This window comes from Papio anubis, chromosome 1, assembly GCF_008728515.1.
Source record: "Papio anubis isolate 15944 chromosome 1, Panubis1.0, whole genome shotgun sequence".
NCBI lineage: Eukaryota > Metazoa > Chordata > Mammalia > Primates > Cercopithecidae > Papio > Papio anubis.
In genome coordinates, this window is record NC_044976.1 from 201,213,332 (window position 1) to 201,234,897 (window position 21,566).

Here is a 21,566-nt window from a genome sequence, read left to right on the forward strand (position 1 = left end):
TGATCTGGACCTCAGAATTTTTAAAAGATGCCACCATGATTTTTTTTTTTTTTTTGAGACAGAGTGTTGCTCTGTTGCCCAGGCTGGAGTGCAATGGCATGACTGTGGCTCACTGCCGCCTTGCCTTCCCAGGATCAAGCTATCCTCCTGGGCACATCTGGGATGCATGTAATTTGCCTGTATTCTGTGACCAACCCCTCTGTGACCAATCCCTCCTGGAATCCCAGTGTGGTTTCCTTGGGTGATTTCTGGTCATTTTTTTTTTTTTTTTGCAAGCCCTCTTCTTCTTTCAGGATTTGCCTTCTTAGGGGACCTCATTTGACCCTCCTGGCTTTCCCACTTGCATGGCATGTGTTTCCAGCTCTCTTCCCTGTGGCCAGGTCCTGCCTTGGCCCTGTCCTCTGGGTCCCCACCTGTAAGCCACCCTGGGCCTGTTCTCATCCCGTCGTCTGCCTCATCCTCCACAGCTGCCACGCTGTCTGTACGCAAGTCTCAGTGGTTCTGAACTTCTTCAAGCTGGCTGCACTCAACGCTGCCTTTCACACTGTGCTTGCTGTTCCCTCCACCGGCAATGACCTCACCCTCCTTTTTGGCTTGGGAAGGCTCAGCCTTCCAGTTCGATTTCCTGGCCTCCTGCAGTGGAGTTGCTCACAGCCTGGTCTGCATCTGCTTGTTGACATGTCTGTCTTCCCCAGGGAGCCATGAGCTCTGTTGAGGACAGGGACCATGACTTTGAAAAATTAATAATTAATTTTTAGAGGCGGGGTCTTGCTAAGTTGCCCAGGCTGGAGTGCAGTGGCTATTCATAGGAGAAATCATAGCTCATTGCAGCCTTGAACTCCTGGGCTCAAGTGATCCTCCCGGCTCAGTCTTCTGAGTAGCTGGGACTACAGGGGCATATATGCACCCAACTTGAAAAAGTATTATCAAATATTTCACAGTTATGAAAATTGTATTTATATATAATTATGTGTTTAATATATAATTACACATAGGTTTTATATGTGCTGTTTGAAAATAATACAATCAGTACCTGTGTAACCACCACTTAAGAAATGGAATGTTACCCTTGAATTACTTCATAATTGCATGAATTTTTTCCTATGTATTGTTTGAGAATAATACAGTAGGCACCTGTGTAAATACCAGCAGGCTTAAAAATGGAACATTGCCCTCGAGGTCCCTTGCACATCACGTCCTGTTCGCTGTTAAGACTGGTTTATCATTCTTTTGCTTTTGTTTATACTTTTAGCACATATCTATCTCCTGTGCTGAAAGACTGTTCCAAGCAGAACAGTAATTCCAGTTTCAGTTATTCTGGGCTGAGACTGTAGACAATTAAATAAAAAGCCAGTTCAGTGTGGGATTCATCCCTTCCGACTGTGAGGCTGTTGTAAGGAAGTCGTGCCTGTGGGAATGCCACCTGGGCGTCAAACCTCTAGCCTTTGGGTGATGAGGAGGCTGACAGGAAAAACAGCGACAGAGCTTTGCCTCTGGTGGAACTCCTGGTGGCCTTCAGACCTGTTGGCATCTGTACCTGCAGTCCACTCAGCTTTCCAGATGACTGAAATGCCCCAACAGGGTAGAGTGGTTCGCTTCTCCAAGAAAGAGCAGCTGGTGAATAATCATGCCTAGGAAAACAATCTACCTTGCAAAGAGATGGATGGTATCTGTTGGTGAATGTGATGGCAGCAAGCCCAGTGCAAGATTCTGTGGCGATTCCTTGATTGACCTGCTCGGTTGGCAGATTTTGAAAGGGAGTGGGAAGGAATGCTTCACTTGCATAGAACTCTCCCTCTCTCTCGCTCCATCTTCATATCTATATCTACCTTTCTCTTTGTGTATATGTGTTTATAAGTAATTCATACGTATAGTTGTGTATAGACATATACACATTTGGATTTATATTTGTATACATTTTATATTAGTTAGTTTTCATGCTGCTGATGAAGATATGCCCAAGACTGGGAAGAAAAAGAGGCTTAATTGGACTTACAGTTCCACGTGGCTGGGGAGGCCTCAAAAGCATGGCAGGAGGCAAGAGGCACTTCTTTATTTTCTTTTATTGTATTTTATTTTTTTTGAGACAGAGTCTCATTCTGTTGCCCAGGCTGGAATGCAGTGGCATGATCTTGCCTCACTGCAACCTCTGCTTCCTGGGTTCAAGCGATTCTTCTGCCTCAGCCTCCCAAGTAGCTGGGACTACAGGTGTCTGCCACCACGCCCAGCTAGTTTTTATATTTTTAGTAGAGACGGAGTTTGACCATATTGACCAGCCTGGTCTTGAACTCCTGACCTCGTAATCTGCCTGCCTCGGCCTCCCAAAGTGCTGGGATTACAGGCATAAGCCACAGCACCCAGCCTGGCAAAAGGCACTTCTAACCCAAAAGTCCACAATCCAAAGTCTCACCTGAGACAAGGCAAGTCCCTTCTACCCATGAGCCTGTAAAATCAAAAGCAAGTTAGTTACTTCCTAGATACAATGGGAGTACAAGTATTGGGTAAATACAGCTGTTCCAAATAGGAGAAATTGTCCAAAACAAAGGGGTTATAGGGCCCATGCAAGTCTGAAATCCAGTGGGTGGTCAAAATTTAAAGCTCCAAAATGACCTCCAGGTCTCACATCCAGGTCACACTGATGCAAGAGGTGGGTTCCCATGGTCTTGGGCAGCTCCACCCCTGTGGCTTTGCAGGGTACAGCCTCCCTCCCAGCTGCTTTCACGGGCTGGCACTGAGTGTCTGCAGCTTTTCCAGGTGGATAGTGCAAGCTGTCAGTGGATCTACCATCCCGGGGTCTGGAGGATGATGGCCCTCTTCTCCCAGCTCCACTAGGTGGTGCCCCAGTAGGGACTCTGTGTGGGGGCTCCAACCCCATATTTCCCTTCCTCTGCCCTAGCAGAGATTCTCCATGAGTGCCCCGCACCTGCAGCAAACTTCTGCCTGGGCATCCAGCCATTTCCATACGCGTTCTGAAATCTAGGTGGTGGTTCCCAAACTCCAATTCTTGACTTCTGTGCACTTGCAGGCTCAACACCAAGTGGAAGCTGCCAAGGCTTGGGGCTTGTACCCTCTGAAGCCATGGCCCGAGCTCTATGTTGGCCCCTTTCAGCCACAGCTGGATCAGTTGGGACACAGGGTACTAAGTCCCCATGCCCATAGCACAGGGACCCTGGGCCCAGCCCACAAAACCTTTTTTTCCTCCTGGGCCTCCAGGCCTGTGATGGGAGGAGCTGTTGTGAAGACATTTGACATGCCAAGGAGATGTCTTCCCCATTGTCCTGGGGCTTAACATTTGGCTCGTTGTTACTCATGCAAATTTCTGCAGCTGGCTTGAATTTCTCCTCAGAAAATGGGTTTTTCTTTTCTGTCACATTGTCACGCTGCAAATTTTCTGAACTTTTATGCTCTGCTTCCCTCATATATCTGAATGCCTTTAACAGCACCCAGGTCACCTCTTGAATGCTTTGCTTCTTAGACATTTCTTCCGCCAGATACCCTAAATCATCCCTCTCAAGTTCAAAGTTCCACAGATCGCTAGGGCAGGGGCAAAATGCTGCCAGTCTCTTTGCTAAAACATAACAAGAGTCACCTTTGCTCCAGTTCCCAACAAGTTCCTCATCTCCATCTGAGACCACCTCAGCCTGGACCTTATTGTTCCTGTCACTATCAGGCTTTTGGTCAAAGCCATTTAACAAGTCTCCAGGGAGTTCCAAACTTTCCCACATTTACCTGTCTTCTTCTGAGCCCTCCAAACTGTTCCAGCCTCTGCCTATTACCCAGTTCCAAAGTTGCTTCCACATTTTTGGGTATCTTTTCAGGAACACCCCAGTCTACTGGTACCAATTTCCTGTGTTAGTCCATTGTTATGCTGCTGATAATGACATACCTGAGACTGGGAAGAAAAAGAGGTTTAATTGGACTTACAGTTTCACATGCCTGGGGAGGCCTCAGAATCATGGAGGGAGGTGAAAGGCACTTCTTACATGGTGGTGGCAAGAGAAAATGAGGAAGAAGCAAAAGCAGAAACCCCTGATAAACCCATCAGATCTCATGAGACTTATTCATTACCATGAGAACAGTATGGGGGAAACTGCCCCCGTCATTCCAGTGATCTCCCACTGGATCCCCTCCCACAACACATGGGAATTATGGGAGTACAATTCAAGGTGAGATTTGGGTGGGGACACAGCCAAACCATATAACATTTGTATTATTTTTATATCACACATGTGGGCCCCCCCAACAATGTTCCTTCATGCACATGGATGGTGTTGAAAACGCACTTTCTGTTGGACTTCCAATTTTAGGCCAAGCTTAGGCCAAGCTTAGGCCCAGGTTGTTGAATTAACAATGAATAAATCTAGAGAGACAGAAAGTAGAATGGTGGTTACCAGGGACTGGGGCAGGGGGAAGTGGGGAGTTAATATTTAATGGGTGCCATGTTTCAGTTTGGGAAGGTGAAAAAATTCTTCAGGTGCATGATGGTGACGATTGTACAACAATGTGAATGTACCTAATGCCACTGAATGATACATTGAAACATGGCAAAAATGGTAATTTTATGTTAGGTATATGTTACCACAATTAAAAGTAAAAAAAAAAAATCATAGGGAAAATGCAATGGAAGCCTCAGGAAATGGTAGGGGAGGTCAATTCCAAACCCACATACATTCTAAAATGTCAGAAATGGTCAGTTAGCAAAGTAGGGATTAACTAGATTTTACACTTACATGTTTTTGTTGACATTTCTGGGAATAAAGAGAGAAGAGTGTGATAATTCCTCTTCTATGTCAGTTCTAGAACCTTCTTTGTTCCTCACCCTGGTGCTTACATGAGTATGTACAAATGTGTGTGTGTGTGTGTGTGTGTGTGTGTGTGTATTTGCAAACATGGACGGTGGGTGGTGGATTTGCTACTCTATTTCTAGTATTTCTGTGCCACCTTATTAATAGGAGAGCTGTGGGATCAGGTCTCTGGATGTAAACCTGTCCTTCCTTAGTTCTTCTGAGTTCAAACTGAGTAACTCACAAAATGCGTCTGCATCAGGACTGACTTGTGGCATTCATTTTCTCAAAGGGCAAAAAACCTTTTGTTTCTGGTAGAAATGAAAGATGTGTTTGTGACGGCCCTCACTTCTTTTTCACCAGATGCAGCACCATTCTTCCCTTTAATCCCATGAGGTGGTTTTATGGGGTGGCACATAATTTGGAGCTCATGGAAGGCCTAAGAACCGTTAACCAACTGAGCTAACCAGGTTCCTTCATTAGTTTAATTTCAAATTGAATTCTCCTTCCTCCGTGATTGAAAGAGTACATTCAATTCCTGTAACAGTTTTTGTGTGCCTGACTGACATCCCTTGCTAGATCATAAGCAGTTTGAGGGCAGGGATGGTGTCTTGTTCATGTCTGTACCCCATGTATCATCTAGTGTTCAATAAGGAATTGTTTTATGGAAATGTTTACATGATTAAATTGGAAATACAATACAGGTTGATTTATTCCACCTCCCGCTTGCCTTGCTCACTGGATGCTTATTACAGTGACCTGAAGGCACTTCAGAAGCCTTAAGTGCTCTCTGAATTATCGAAGGAAGATGGACTTCAGCTCGGTAGAGTGTTTGTGCTTAGTGCCTATTACTGGATTCTGATTCTTTGGAAACAAATTAATCCAGAGAGATATATTGTTTCTTTATGGATCTGAATATTTGGTTAGCCTGAATGTATTAAGATCTTTTACCCCAACCGTGACAGATGGGATTAAAATTCCTTCCCTGAAAAGAATATATTCCTTTATGCTTCCACTATAAATTTATATGCAAATCATGTTTTGTAAAGTCGTGTTCTTCTCTTGCTATTTGGTGCATTCCCTGTAGCAGCCTCGAGGTCCCAGCATTTTTCCTTCAGGAGACCTTAGAATCATTGGGGTACAGGGCAGCCAAGTGACCTGCCCAAGCCTATGAGTCATTTTTGTTTTTGTTTTTTTTTGTTTTTTGAGACAAGAGTCTTGCTCTGTCACCCAGGCTGGAGTGCAGTGGTACGGGCTTGGCTCACTGCAACCTCTGTCTCCCAGGTTCCAGTGATTCTCCTGCCTCAGCCTCCTGAGTAGCTGGAATTACAGGCATTCACCGCCACACCAGGCTAATTTTTGTATTTTTAGTAGAGATGGGGCCTTGCCATGTTGCCCATGCTGGTCTTGAACTTCTGACCTCAAGTGATCCACCCACCTCAGCCTCCCAAAGTGCTGGGATTACAGGCATGAGCCACTGCTCCAGGACAAAAACTAAGTATCATGTTTTCTTAAACTGCATGTTTAAGATTTCATATTTAAAAATGAATATTGTCTGACCAATGTGTATTTTAATTTATTCTCTGATATACTGTAAACTAGGATTGTTTTAGGAATTATAAGGACCTCAGGAAACTTCTGTGTAGTATAAACTGGAAACAATTCATATCCACCACAGAAAATCACTAACAGTGCCGGGTGTTAACAATACATAGGGGGGAATGAGTGATGGAGGGAATGAGTGATATGGACAATTGGTGAAGCCCTGTTAACTGGGCAATCAGGAGAAGGGAGCTGATGGGGAAGTGATTGGAAGCTGAAGGCTGGGAAGGATTTGGATAGATGAAGGGAGAGCATAGAGGGAGGGCTGGCAGGATTCTTGCCGATCCAGCTGGTTAATATTGGCTTGTCCCAATTTTCCTTCTAAGCTAGGTCAACATAAATTTCCAGGCATCCTATTTAGACTGTATATAGAGACCCATTGACATCTGGGTCTGTTCTAAGCTGCTGTCTTTCATTTCCCTCCAATCAGAGCTTGCTGGGTTGGATAAGGTGGAGATAGGGGTCATAGATTACCAGGGCAGGCAGGTCTGTGCTTCAGAGAGGAAGTAAGGCATGAGCACTTCCCTTTAGAATTGATCTGTTGCAGGACAAGAGGCCTTGAGGAGCAGAGAAAGCTGCGCCAGGCTCCCTTTCCCTGCTCGGTCGTTCGTTCCTGGGCTAGATGGGTGGAATGAGGCATCTCTGGGTTTTGCAGATCACAGAGGGTACAGCTTGTTTCCTAACTGGCTCTCAAAACCTGCCTGCACTTTGTGCTTTTTCTTCACCTTGCCATACGTTGCTTCCTGCCCTCTTGAACCTCCTGCCAGAGCGGATTGCACTTAGGTGCTAGGAAGGAGTATTTATCTCCAAGATCTGAATACATCCTAATCCTTATTGAACTGCAAGGTGTGATGGCAAGACTTGGATATGTAAGTGAGAATTGATTTTGGTCACAGGGGATGTCATAAATTTCCTCAAAAAATAAAAGTAAAAAAAGAGGACAAAAGAGTGAGAATAAATGGCCTTTCGTTATGGGAAACTGGGAGTTTTTCCTACAGATTTCATTCCTGCCTTATATGGGTTTCCTGGAATTCTTCTAGCAGATTCCAGCAGTGCCCTCCAGATCTGACCTCTGTCCCCTCAGGGTTAGGATTCATAGTATGTGACAGTCTTTGCTATTCGGGTCACCTTCTGGGAAGGCCAATGGCCAGGGGATGGTTTGCATGAGCCCTCAGCAGGGTACAGAAGCCAGGTGATCCCTGTATCTCATTCCCACGTTTGGTAAACACCTCTCTTATGTTTGCCCTCCTGGGCTTGTTGCTCCTGGTCCCCAGCTCATCACAGCTTCCCAGGGCCCCAGTAGAAACAAGCGTTTACATTGGGTAACCTCACTGTGCTGCAGCTGGAACCTGGCTTTCAGGACTTCAGGACCTTTGGTTGAGTGGTTTTAGAAAAGGTTACTCAGGGGCTGGGCGTGGTGGCGGTGGCTCACAACTGTAATCCCAGCACTTTGGGAGGCCTAGGCAGGTGGACCACCTGAGATCAGGAGTTCAAGACCAGCCTGGCCAATATGGTGAAACCCCCTCTCTACTAAAAATACAAAAAGTAGCTGGGCGTGGTGGCGGGCACCCGCAATTCCAGCTACTTGGGAGGCTGAGGCAGGAGAATCACTTGAACCTGGGAGCAGTGAGCCGAGATCATGCCACTGCACTCCAGCCTGGGCAACAAGAGTGAGACTGTCTCAAAAAGAAAAAAAACAAAAAGAAAAAAGAGAAAAAGAAAAGGCTACTCAGACTGAAGTGCCCTCAGGCCTTTGAAAAGAAATGAAATTTCAAACAAATAATTTTCTACTTAGCCTTTTTCTTTTAACTCCAGAAGGGTTATCTGGATGACTGGTACTTACATAAAAAAATAGTTAAAAAGTCTTTTTAAACTACAGACAATATAGGTTTCACCTGGACTCATTTTTCAAGCTACGAAATTGTTGGATTGTTTTCCTTTGGTAATTGAAGCCCGAATTCAATGTTTTCTCTAACGTACTTTCAGATGCTTTGCCCTCTGGAGAACGTTTTGCCCGCTTTGCAGGGGTTATGAGCGAGTGTCCCTGAGGGTCTCTCTCTACCCCCTCCCAACACCCGGCCGCCCTGTTCCGACTGCTCCCCCTGCCGGTCGGGTCCGGACACTGCAGGGAGCCTCATGTCCTCGGATGATGAAGGATTCCTTCTGTACGTCTCATCGTGTCCTTTTCTACTGGCTTCAACTCGCGTGTCCTCTGTCTTGAAGAAAGAAAGAAAAAAATGAAATGTTTCTTTTGCCTTCCTGTCATTTTACGCTGTCGCCCTAACTGATATACTTGGAGGCAAAGGGAATTGAAAGGGCGTGTACTTTGGAACCAGACAAGCCTCAGTTAAAGTCCGGGCTTTGGGAAACCATGATCCGGGAGTTCTGGGGCAAAGTAAGGGTTTCTGAGCTTTAGTTGTATTATTTGTAAAATGGGAATAGTACCGATCTCCTAGAGTTATAGTGTTAAATGCCTCCCTTCCTTTCTTTACTCTGACTTCCTCCACCACCACCTCATGGTCCCTGATTCCTTTCCTCCCTTCCCTGCAAGCTTCCGAATTCTGTGTGCCCCGGGCAGCATTGGCCCTTCTGGGGCTCCCTGCAGTTGGCAAGAGCAAGTCACTGTGTGAGCAAGTCTTGGGCTCTGTTATCTTCAGATGCTCAAGTCAGGAAATAGAGGGCTGGAGGTCATTGTGCTCATTTCCCCAGAGATTATCAGTGCCAACTCCACCCCTTTTAGGAGCTGACATGTGCCATGATCGTAGCTCAGTGGGATCTTTAATGCCTACTGATCTCGGCTTAACAGGACAAAGATTCCAAGACCGCGTCTGTTCTGGGAAGCAAAGCAGGATGTGTGGGCCTGGAGTGAAGCTTTGTTCCACTTCTCGCCATAGGCCATGGTATGAGTACAGCTGTGTCCAGTGCTGCCTGGTTTTACTTTCATGCCTGATTTGCAATGTGGCAGGGTCCTGAGATGAGGGAGCTCTGTGTGGGCCAGTAGAGTCATGAGACTTTGGCCTGGTCACTTGGCTACTTGCAGGGGATTCTGGAAAGGCAAGTTCTCTGAATCTCAGTTGCCTTCAATATAAAAGGAAAGCTATAGTTTCTGGCCTGATTGATTCACATGATTTTGGGAGGGAGTGAATGAAATTAATGTAAATTAAAAACACATTATGAGTAGCAAAATGCTATGCAATCTAAAAATGACATTTTAATAACTCTTATCATATGTGCCAGACATTGTTCTAAGCTGTCTACAAATAGTAACTCATTTAGTTGAAAGCTCACAACCACCTTATGAGAGAGCTGTTAATATCACCACTTTACTGATGGGGAAACTGAGGCACAGAGCAGTTAAGTAACTTTGTGGAAGGTCACACAACCAGCAAGTGGTATAGTCAGGGTTTGAACCAGGCAATGAGGAGTCAGCATTTGTTATTGTTCCTATTCCTATAGCCTAGCTGGGACGGGAATACAGCGCTGGTTTGGAGAACACATCAAGCAGGCCTCCTGTCATTCACTGAGTGAGATGAGATGATGGCCATACATTGCGGCACAGCCAGCTATCCATGGTCTGCAGCAACAGATCAGTCTTGCAGGGACGTGGATAGCCCTGCTAGTGAACATTCACATGTTGTTCAATGAATAGCTGGAGTAAATGGTTGGATCTCATTTAGAGGCATGCTCTGGCATCCCACTTTCACATCATTTGCTTTCCAGGCCCACTCCAGGATGAGAGTACTGATGTGCCATAAAAGACCAACAGGCAAGATGTTGGAGGGTTCAGGAGCTGCCAAGGTTGTGTTCATGCTGACCTATGGGCATAGCGTACAACAGTGCCAGTTGCCCTGCTAAACCAAGGAGCTGAGATGCTGTGTTGATTTCTACATGTTCCAGGCAAACACTTCCTGAGATTGTCAGGATTTTCATAATGGATTGGCCCCAGGACCACTGAGCCAGCATCTATCTTTGACAGGTGTACCGAGAGATGACCTTTAAACCTAGGGATGTGCTCCAGATGCAGTTCCAGCTGGGCCAGTAAGAACTGCACGTTTATAGTGCTGTTTTCTCTTTCCTTCCCAGGCAGCCGGGATTGCTTACCACCTGCAGCGTGCTTTCGGAGGCGGCGGCTGGCACGGAGGCCGGGCTACATGAGAAGCTCGACAGGGCCTGGGATCGGGTTCCTTTCCCCAGCAGTGGGCACACTGTTCCGGGTCCCAGGAGGGGTGCCTGGCGAGGAGTCCCACCACTCGGAGTCCAGGACCAGAGAGTGTGGCCTCGATCTGAGAGGCCTCTTGGTCGGGAGCCCTGTTTCCAAGAGCGCAGCAGCCCCTGCTATGACCTCTGTGAGAGGAACCTCAGCACACTTTGGGATTCAGCTCAGAGGTGGCACCAGATTGCCTGACAGGCTTAGCAGGCTGTGTGGCCCTGGGAATGCTGGGTGGCAGCAAGAGTTTGCAGCCATGGACAGTTCTGAGACCTTGGACGCCAGCTGGGAGGCAGCCTGCAGTGATGGAGCAAGGCGTGTCCAGGCAGCAGGCTCTGTGCCATCAGCAGAGTTGAGTAGCAATAGCTGCAACCCTGGCTGTGGCCCTGAGGACCCCCCAGCCCCTCCTGGCTCTCACAGTGCCTTTGCCTCAAGCTTTAGCTTTATTCGGCTCTCACTTGGCTCTGCCGGGGAACGTGGAGAAGCAGAAGGCTGCCCACCATCCAGAGAGGCTGAGTCCCCTTGCCAGAGCCCCCAGGAGATGGGAGCCAAAGCTGCCAGCTTGGATGGGCCTCATAAGGACCCTCGATGTCTCTCTCGGCCCTTCAGTCTCTTGGCTACACAGGTCTCAGAAGACTTGGCCCAGGCCTCCGGGAACAGCTCCAGGCCAGATTGTGAGATGCATTCTTTACCGGACATGGACTCTGGCTCCTCCAGTTCTCTGGATCCCTCATTGACTGGCTGTGGTGGTGATGGGAGCAGCAGATCGGGGGATGCCCACTCTTGGGACACCCTGCTCAGGAAATGGGAGCCAGTGCTGCGGGACTGCCTGCTGAGAAACCAGAGGCAGGTGGAGGTCAGTGTCTCCTCCACCTCTGCAGCCCGAGATTGTTGTGAGCTCAGATTAGCACTGGGAAGATGGCAGAAAATGAGGGGTTCTGGGCTCAACTGCTATCCTCCTAAAAGCTGCAGCAGCTCCTTTTGGAGCTGGCTGAACAAGGATGTTGCTACACTTCTGTCTCTTTGAATTGGACACAGATCTGCCCTCCCCTTTGTCTTCTCTGTCACATAGGTACTCAGATTTGCTCTCCAATGGGCTGCAGGCTCCTCCACAGGCCCTGGCCTAGGTGAGACGTGGTTAACTCAGCTCAGCTCTGCTTTGAGACAGGAAACTGGGGACAGGGGAGATTGAGCTGGGTGATGTTTAGAAGGGGTTGAGAGAGACAAAAATGGGGATGCCCTGTATCAGGGCGATCCTGCTCTTCATCCACTTCACTCATTCCTTTCCATCCTGCTGCAGTGACTGCTGCCTTCCATAGGGTCAGGAGACTTCGCTTCTGGTCATTGAACCTGTCCGGCTCTCAGTGTCTGTATTTAGAGATAACACCAACTCATAGGATTGTTCTAAGGCTCAAATGAGAATGTAGCTGCTTTGGAAATAAGGACAAACTGGAGACATCTAAGGTCCAGCCTTATGATGTTGCTGTCCATCCAGTTATCTGAGAGGTGGGTATAGCCAGAAGTAGGCAGGGTTCCTCTACCCACAAAAATTCCCAGAGAAGCCCAGGTAGAGATGCTGTGTGGCTGATCTATTGCCAGACTGTGTTTTAATCCTGGTGTGTGTACATATGTGTGTTTGTGTGTGTGTGTGTGTGTGTGCATAGAGGTGTGCATGTGTGTGCTTGTGTGTATGTGTTTGCATGTGCATGTTTGTGCTGTGTGTGCATGTGTATGTGTGTGTGCATGTTTGTGCTATGTGTGTATGTGCGTGTGTTTGTGCATGCGTGTGTGAGTGTATTTGTGGGTGTGTGCACTCGTGTTTGTGTGTGCATATAGGTGTGCATGTGTGTGCATGTTTGTGCTGTGTGTGCATGTTTGTGCTGTGTGTGCATGTGTGTGTGTGTGTATGCATGTGTGTGTGAGTATATGTATTTGTGGGTGTGTGTGCACTCAGGTGTTTGTGCGTGTGTGTGGGGATGTGTTCATGTGAGTAGGGAGGTGGAGCACCCACTCATCAGGCATTTGGGAGGAGAATCTGCAGAAGCTCATGCTCATTCCCCGAAAGAGCATCTACCTTCCGTTCTTTATCTGTAGTCTGATGTTCCTAGCCCTGTCCTTGTTTGCCCTTTTTCAGCCCTCAGGGACCTCAGCCCAGCCTTCTGATTTATTATGCAGAGAGGGATTGAGGCCAGAGCAGAGATGCAGGCTTGTATTCTGGGTGATGTGTGGAGTCTTCCAGTTAGTCATTGCCTAAACCAATGCCCTTGTCTTTCCCCTAAACCTGTTCTGAAGGGCCTCCAATGTTAGTTGATTCGAATGCATAGAATCTATCCAGTTTCTTAGGCCAGAAATCACAACCATCTTCCACACCTCCCTCTCCCTCGTTCCACATCTGGCCGGCCTCCAAGCCCTCTCAGTCCTACTGCTCATCTGTCTCTCACCACCATGGCCGCTGCCCTGACTCAGATCCTTGTTATCTTTCACCTGGGTTTTGCAAGAGGGTCTACCTTCCTGCGGTGTTTCTCTTCTCCAGTTAATTAAACTAAATGTGATCGTATGTGCAAAGTGCTTCAGACAGGACCTGGCACCTAGCAAGTACCCAGAAATTGCCCATTGTCATCATTAGAGAAATAGCTCCTATTTAGAGAGTTTGAGTCAAAAGCTAATGAAGCTCTCCCTTCTGCCCATAGCTCAAATTAAATTCCTATCCTCTCTCAAATGGTAGAATCTGGATACACTTTTTCTGCAGTGTAAGTATTGTTGTCTATGGCAATCCCACACCTGGGCAGGGAAAAACATGGCACTATCTTCAGTTACACTCGTGTACTGCATAATGACATTTTGGTCAATGATGTGACAGTGGTCCTATGAGATTATCATACAGTGTTTTTGTTGCACCCTTTCTACGTTCAGATATGTTTAGATACACCAATACCTTACCATTGTGTTACACTTGCCTGCAGTATTCAGTACAGTCACAGGCTGCACAGGTTTGTAGCCCAGGAGCAATAGACTCTTCCCTCTAGCCTAGGTGTGAAATGGGCTACACTATCCAGATTTGTGTAAGCACAATCTACGATGTTCACCCAGTGATGAAGTCACCTAATAATGCTTTTCTCAGAATGCATCCCTGTCATTAAGTAACACAAGGCCGTACTTGAGTATCTGTTGTGTGGGAGAGGAATTAACTGAGTAGTGGGAATGACGAAAATAACGCAGCCCAGGGCACAGGACTTACAGGAAGGCAGAGTTTGCCTCAATAGGAGGAAGAACCTCTTGACAGTGGGAACTGTCTTGATGGGGCGGGCTGCTCAGGGACTTGTTTTCCCATGGTGCTTACGCAGAGGCCCCAGACTACTCACTGGGGTTGTGGCTGAGGCCCTCGGGACGGGGCGGAAGGTCGGGTGAAGGATCTCCAAAGAGATCCTTTGAAAGAGTAGGATTTCTAGTGTTTGGGGGCCTTTTTGATATTATATTGTAATTCCTTAACCTCCTCTCCCTTCTACTTAAGTAAAAATGGGAATCTCAGGAATTTAAGTTTCAGCTTCTTCTAAAAGATGCTTGATCCTCAGTATTCATGGATTCTATTTGTGTGAATTCGTCTACTTGCTAAAATTTGTTGTTAACTCCAAAATCAATACTCACGGCACCTTTATGGTCATTTTTCATTTTTATTTTATTTTTTTAAGAGATGGGGTCTCTGTCATCCAGGCTGGGGTGCAGTGGTGTCATCATAACTCTCTGTAACCTTGAACTCCTGGGCTCAGGCGATTTTCTTGCCTCAGCCACCCTAGTGGCTGGGACTACAGGCGTGTGCCACCATGTCTGGCTATTTTTTTTTTTTTTTGGGTAGAGATGAGGGTCTCACCATGTTGCCCAGACTGGTCTTGAACTCCTGGCCTCAAACGATCCTCCTGCCTCAGCCTCCAAGGTACTGGGATCAGAGTCATGAGCCACCATGCCTGCTGGTAATTTTGAACCTGCACAGAGTGGCAAAAAATTTGGGTCACCTGATGTACACGCTTTCTACTTATGTCAAACAAGGTCAGACCAGATGACATTCTACCTTCTCTCTCATACTGCAAACTAGTACCCTTTTTGTGGTCTATTTAATGCCATCTTTTTAAACATTTTTGTGCTCTTTATTGGTGAGTTCACCATTGCAAATGCCCCCCAAGCATAGTACTAATGCCATCTAATGCTCCTAAGCACGAGAAGGCTGTGATGGGCCTGATGGAGAATATATGGGTACTCCAGAAACTTCATTCAGGCGTGAGTTAGAGTGCTGTTGGCCAGAGTACAATGTTTATGGATCAATAATACATATTAAATAAGTGGTTTTTAAACAGAAACACACATAGAACAAGGTTACGTGTTGATTGATTGAGGAAAGTATTGTGACCAGGGGCTCACGGGAACCTACCCTGTATTTTCTTCTAGGAGCAATGCTTCATTATTCCCTAATTCAGTATTTACAGAAACTTTACAGAACGTAACTACAGTACTGTGAATAAGGAGAATCAACTGTGTATATTTTATGCTGTTTAGAAATCGCTGCTTAGCGAGATTTCCAGAGGTTGTGTGGGACTGAGAGGATAGTAATAAAGGCAGTTGGTGATCAGGCATGCAGAGGAGGGGAAGTGGAGTGGGCCCTGCAAGGTAGGCTCCACCTAAGGCTGTGGAAACTGGTGAAAAAGGAAGGACTGTGCCTGCAGGGCATTATAGGACATTCCACAGGCAGGGTTGTGGTACCGTGCAAGACATGGCCACTGGGGCTGTGCTTCCAGCAAAGATGGGTATTCAGACATATCCCAGGGCAGTCCATTCAAGGCCTTATAGAGATCACTGGACAAGGTGGGCATTGTGGGGTGGGCTTTGGCTGTAAATGAATTTTTTTCTCTGTCCCTGTTTCCTGCATTTCTTCAGCTTCTGTTCAAATAAATGTTTAACGATACCATCATTTGGGTGTGGTGATGGTAATGCTATAGCTTTATGTGGCCTTCAAACATTCACAGAGCCTTTCTTCTCTTCCTGATACACGGGGCTAAGTTACTGGCAAATTTTGCAGTTGTAACATAGAGCAATTCAAGGACAAAGGGGTTAATATGATTATTCATTCATTCTTTCATTCATTCAGAAAGCATTTATCAATGACAACTAGTACAATGCCTTATACTAGGCTTTGGAGATTGTGTTAGTTAGGATAGGCTGGTAACAGACACTACATTACAGGCTCAACACAACAAAATTGTGTTTCTTGCGTATGCTTCGTGTTCCACAGAGGTTTTAGGGGGGCTCTGCTCCATAGAGTCACTCAAGAACCCAGCCTGCACCATCTGAACATGTGACCCCCTTAGTCACAGACATGAGGAAGAGAATGTCAGGGAGTCCTACAAGAGCGATCAAATGCTTCAGCATAGAGGTAACCCCATCACTGCCACTCATACCCTGTTCAGCAGAACAAGGAGAGAGGCACTTGTACTCTTTCCATGTGCCCAAAGCAGTGGAAAAATCAAGTAAGGGTAAGTACTAGCGTCTTATACATGGATGCAAAATAGTTCTTGCCCTCCAGATGCTCAAGGTTGAATGATAATGCACAGATAAAACCAAACAAAGCAAAATGATGGCTATAGCCTGGTGTAATAAGTACTCCATTCTTCCAGTGGCTCAGAAAACAAAAAACAAAACAAACATTGGCATCATCCTGGTGCGTTTTCGTCAGACCCCACCTGTGAGGTATTAGCAAATCCTGTTGGCTCTATATTTAACCAGCGATCTTTTGAATATATCCGGAATCAGATCACATTTCACCATCTTTGCCATTGCCACCATCCTCACTATCATCCAAGCTCCCGTCATCTCCTTCCTGAACGTTACCATGGCCTCTTACCTGGCCTCCCTTCTTTTGCTCTTACTAACAGCAGCCAGAGTGAAACTGTTTAAAATGTAAGTCAGATCATGTGCTCTTCCGCCCCAGACTCTCCAGTGGCCCCCATGAACTTCAGAGTAAAATCATAACTTTTAAATGTCTTCTTGTCTTTTCTTGATACAGTCCTCATTACCTGTGTGACCTCGTTCTCTACAGTTTTCCCTTCCATCAATCTGTCCCAGATCCAGTGGCATTCTTGCTCCCACTTGCTTTTCATTTCACTTTCACTTCTTGCTTTCTTACCAGAAACACTTCTGCCTGAGCCTTTGTACTGGCTCTTCCCTCTGTGGCAATGTTTTTCTCCCAGACAGCCTCATGGTTCACTACCTTACCGCTTTTAAATCTTTGCATAATTGTCACCATCTCAAGGAGATCAGATTTCAAATTGCACCCTCTACCAGCATCCCTGATCCCCATAACATGGTTCTCCCTTTTCCTTTTTCATAGCGTTAGTCACTTGCTGAGGTGCCATAAAACTTACAGTTGACCCTTGGAACAACAGGGATTTGAGCTGCAAGGGTCACTTATATGCAGTTTCTCTTCCACCTCTGCCACCCCTGAGATAGCAAGACCAACCCCTCTTCCTCCTCCTCAGCCTACTCAAGATGAAGATGATGAGGATGAAGACCTTGATGATGACCCACTTCCACTTAATGAATAGGAAGTTTATTTTCTATTTTTTAAGATTTTTTTGTCATCTAGTCAATGTTGAATTTTTTTTTTCTCAATGATTTTTAAATAATATTTTCTTTTTTCCAGTTTACTTTTATTGTAAGAATACAGCATATAATACAAAATGTGTGTTAATCAACTGTTTATGTTTTTGGTAAGGTGTCTGGTCAACAGTCAGCTATTAGTAGTTAAGTTTTGGGGAAGTCAAAAGTTCTACATAGATTTTCAACTGTGTAGGGCAGGGGTTGGGGCCCATAATCCCTGTGTTGTTCAAGGGCTGACTGTATTATGTTTTTGCCTAGAATGTAAGTCTAGAGGGCTAAGCATTTTATGACATATCCTTGGTACACAAACACAATACAAACAGGGCCTGATACCTAAGAGGCACTCAGTAAATATTTGTTGAATGGGTCTGTGAATAGAAGCAAGTACAGGTCACAATGGAGGTATAGAGGAGGGACATTTAACACAGACTAGAGGAGACAGTACTTGTGCTAGGGGTTGAAGAAAATGTAGGTGTGAGCCAGGCAAAGAAGGAGGAAGATGTTTTTCAGGGAGCAAGCCCAAATCCATTCATTGGTAGGCCAAGGATTCATTGTCAGTAAATCTTTGGGTCTCCTGTTGAGAAGAACAATGATTATATTGGTCAGTTCTCATGCTGCTAATAAAGACATACCCAAGTCTGGGTAATTTATAAAGAGAAAGAGGTTTAATGGACTCCCAGTTCCATATGGTTGGGGAGGCCTCACAATCATGGTGGAAGGCAAAGGAGGAGAAAGGCACATCTTACATGGTGGCAGGCAAGAGGGAGCTTGTGCAGGGGAACTCCCTTTTATAAAACCATCAGATCTCATGAGACTTATTCATTATCATGAGAACAGCATGGGAAAGACCCAACTCCATGACTGAATGACCTCCCACAACATGTGGGAATTATGGGAGCTACAGTTCAAGATGAGATTTGGGTGGGGACACAGCCAGACCATATCAGTGATGCTAAGTCAACCCATTGGTAACACTCAGAGAAGTAACTGGATCACTGAGTCTCCATGTGGGTTAAATAAGACTATGCCCTTTTCTGTAATGGAAAATATTTGAACCTTAGAGCTTCTCAGAAGGGTTTTGTGAGAGCTTTGCCATCATTCTTACTCAAGCTTTCAGGATGACCTGCTGAGCTTAAGTTCATGCTCTTTTTCTCTTGGTTTCTCTTCTAGTTTTGGTGTGTTTACCTTCATAAGTTTAATGTGATGTTTAGAACAGAGACCATTTGGTCAGGAAACTTGTGTTCCTTCTCCTTATGCATTTCTTCATGCGGATAAAGGCATAGTGTGATGTTTTTGTTTAAAATAAAATAACATTTTAACTTTTTATGTGGATGTTATGCTCAAATTACATTTATTCTTTACATAAGCTCTTTTTTTGGAGAAACTAATGCATCTGGCATTGAAAAAAATGTGCATTTTTTTAAAGAGAATGAAGAAGTTCATTTTGAAACAGTTTCTAAATGTTCTTAGTTTTCACAAAAATGTTTGCTTGAATTCTATCATAATTCTTTATTTTTTCCCCTTTATACCAACATAGGTAATATCCTTAAGATTAAAACTTCAGAAACTTCAAGAAGATGCAGTTGAGAATGATGATTATGATAAAGGTGAGTTTTAATTTGTTTATTGATTGTTTTCTCATCATGTCCCATTTTCTTTCCACCTTTACTCATATCTACCTTTTAAGTCCCAAATGAATTGTACAATCTGTTCCTCTGATCATCTCCACCAGGGAATAGTTGACTCTTTTACAGCATTATTGTTTTGTGGATTTCAAGGCACTTCATGAACATTAATCCTTTGGGTTATAAATATAACCTTATCAATTGTCCAGAAACACTTAACATACTCACACAATAAAAATTATATTAGTCTGCCCATGGTGTGATATATCTATAATCCACTTGTTCATAAAAAATACTTGTCTGACACCTATTATGTGCTGGGTAATATGGGAGGCAATAGGAAAGTAAGACAGACATGGTATCTGCCCTCGTAATGCCAGTAAACATAAACCTTCGTGGGACTTTCTGACTTCATAATTTCCAGAACCAGAGATCAGAAATGAGGTGAATTTGAGAAATGTCCGACTGTGCCAAAGGGGGTCACATGCGTCAAATTTCCACATACATGGCCTAAAATACCCAAGATAAAAAGGAGAAATTGCAACATCAGACCAGAGATAGAGGGATTGATCTGAGGCCAGAAAAACAAACAAACAAACAAACAAACAAACAAACAAACAAAAAACAATTAAAATGAGGCACCAAAATAGAATTTGGGCTGGAAGCAGATGAGGGCTGACATGGGGGTTGAATGGGCACAGGGTAGACTGAGTCAAAGGAAAGCTTTCAGGTGTGGTTGTCCTGGTAACAATCCTGAAAACTTTAGATGCTCATTGCGAGATCTCACATCCATTTCTGCTGGGTGTGGGAAAGAGAAAGGGCTGAAAATGACATCTAGATTCCCCTAGGCACCTACTAACTTGATAGATACTCCTGGTATTGAGCAAGTTAGGACACCCAGGATTGGTATGGAAATGGAATGTAGGTTTAAGGATTCTTCTGGAAGCTGGTTAGCCTTAAGGCATGGGTCTTCAGCCTTCTTAGCTCATATGACATTCTCATTGTATATGTCATATACTGTTGGAATTAGGGCACTATGGGAATAAGATAAGTGATTTCCAAAAGGAGGTAGAAAATCCTGTTCTAGGAAATGCTGTTGCATGTTCTCACCACCTATCCATTGCAGTTGAGTTTAGAAAGTCATGGGGCACGGGAGGAAGGGGATAGGACTGGAGAGGGGAGGGATTCTTGACATTCTCCCAGTCCTCCTCCTACAGGCCACTTGATTTCATAATAACACTGGGTGGAGGATGAGGTGCCTGAGAGAGGAGGCAAGTTGGAGGCAGGGGAAGGCACCCCTCAAGCCCAGCGTCAGCGGCTTCAGCCTGAGCACAGCTGTAGGCAGGGAGAAAATGAGCTATTTCTGGGCCAGGGCTCACGTGCTGGGTTTCATCTATGAGAGGTAATTACATTTAGCTATGAAGCTCCCCAGTATTGCACGGATTTATTTTTATTACCATGGGTTGAGTCCTGGTCTCTCTGGTTTTAATGACACTGTAACACATAAATCTTACAATGCAAGTGAAAAAAGCAGCCAATCAGGCCCTAGTTTGTCCCCTGCTCTTGCTCAGGACCTGGTGAACTTTCTAGACTTGGTTCTCTCAATGGGCTTCATTACATGGAGACCTCGCTTCTTTAGTCTTTTCTCCAAGCATTCTGCAACACCTAAGGGAATGGGGTTTGATAGGATACACCTCATCAGGGAAGCTCGAAAAATACAGGCATCTTCTTTAGTGTTTCTGCCTTTTTCTGTTCTTGTTGGTACCTCACTACTTACTGCATCAGAAGTTTCAGGGTGGGCTCAGCATTCTGTGTTTTCCCAAGCCTTCCTGGTGACTGGGGTGTGTCCTGAGGCTTGAGAAAACACTGGTGCAGAGCTTATGCCAGTGAGAGCCAGGCCTTGGGGGCAGCAGCCAGCCGAGCCCTGAAAGAGGAGTTGAGTCTGTGGGCTGTGTCCTTCCTGATCCACCAGAAATCTGTGCAGCAGACAAGCATCCTGGTAGGCACAGGACACACGATTTACATGCCACTCCCCTTGCCTTCTTCCTGATCCCATAAACCCGATTCAGTGCGTTGAGAGGTAAATGTTCTTGGGGAATATGCACAATGCCTGGCATATAGGAGGCAGGCCCTCAGTAAATGTGTTGTGAGGGAATTAATTAATAAATGACTTGCATCTGAATGCATGGAGGCTATGGATGGCAAGCTAGAGTGAATGAGGAGAAAGCACTCTTGCCACCTGAAGGTGGGCTTAGTTCTCAGCTCATCTGCAGTGCCTAGGATGGAGGGTGGGAGTGGGTGAAGGGGAAGGTCTTTGGATAGAAATTGGCTTATGTGGGCCGGGTGAGGTGGCTCACCCCTGTAATCCCAGCACTTTGGGAGGCTGAGGCAGGCAGATCACGAGGTCAGGAGATCGAGACCATCCTGGCTAACATGGGGAAACCCCGTCTCTACTAAAAAATACAAAAAATTAGCCAGGCATCGTGGCGGGCACCTCTAGTCCCAGCTGCTCGGGAGGCTGAGGCAGGAGAATGGCGTGAACCCAGGAGGCAGAGCTTGCAGTGAGTCGAGATTGTGGCCACAGCACTCCAGCCTGGGTGACAGAGCAAGACTCCATCTCAAAAAAAAAAAAAAAAAGAAAAAGAAATTGGCTTATGTGAAAAATATCTATTAAGTATCCATTGTATATAACAGCACTTCTCA

General features: G+C 45.6%; 1 protein-coding gene across 5 annotated transcripts in view; it reads left to right on the top strand.

The window, feature by feature from the left end:
- Positions 1–8,051: 8,051 nt before the first annotated feature.
- Positions 8,052–21,566, top strand: part of DISC1 (DISC1 scaffold protein) — a 340,168-nt gene continuing 326,653 nt past the window's right edge. For 2 of the 5 annotated variants that reach the window (XM_031659336.1, XM_031659342.1), the window contains exons 1-2: positions 8,052–11,449; positions 18,776–18,845. In XM_031659336.1, coding sequence (XP_031515196.1) covers positions 10,394–11,449; positions 18,776–18,845 — 1,126 coding nt within the window. In that variant the 5' untranslated portion in view covers positions 8,052–10,393. The remainder of the gene's footprint in view (positions 11,450–18,775; positions 18,846–21,566) is intronic. The other 3 variants (XM_031659330.1, XM_031659333.1, XM_031659345.1) reach the window with 2 other exon arrangements.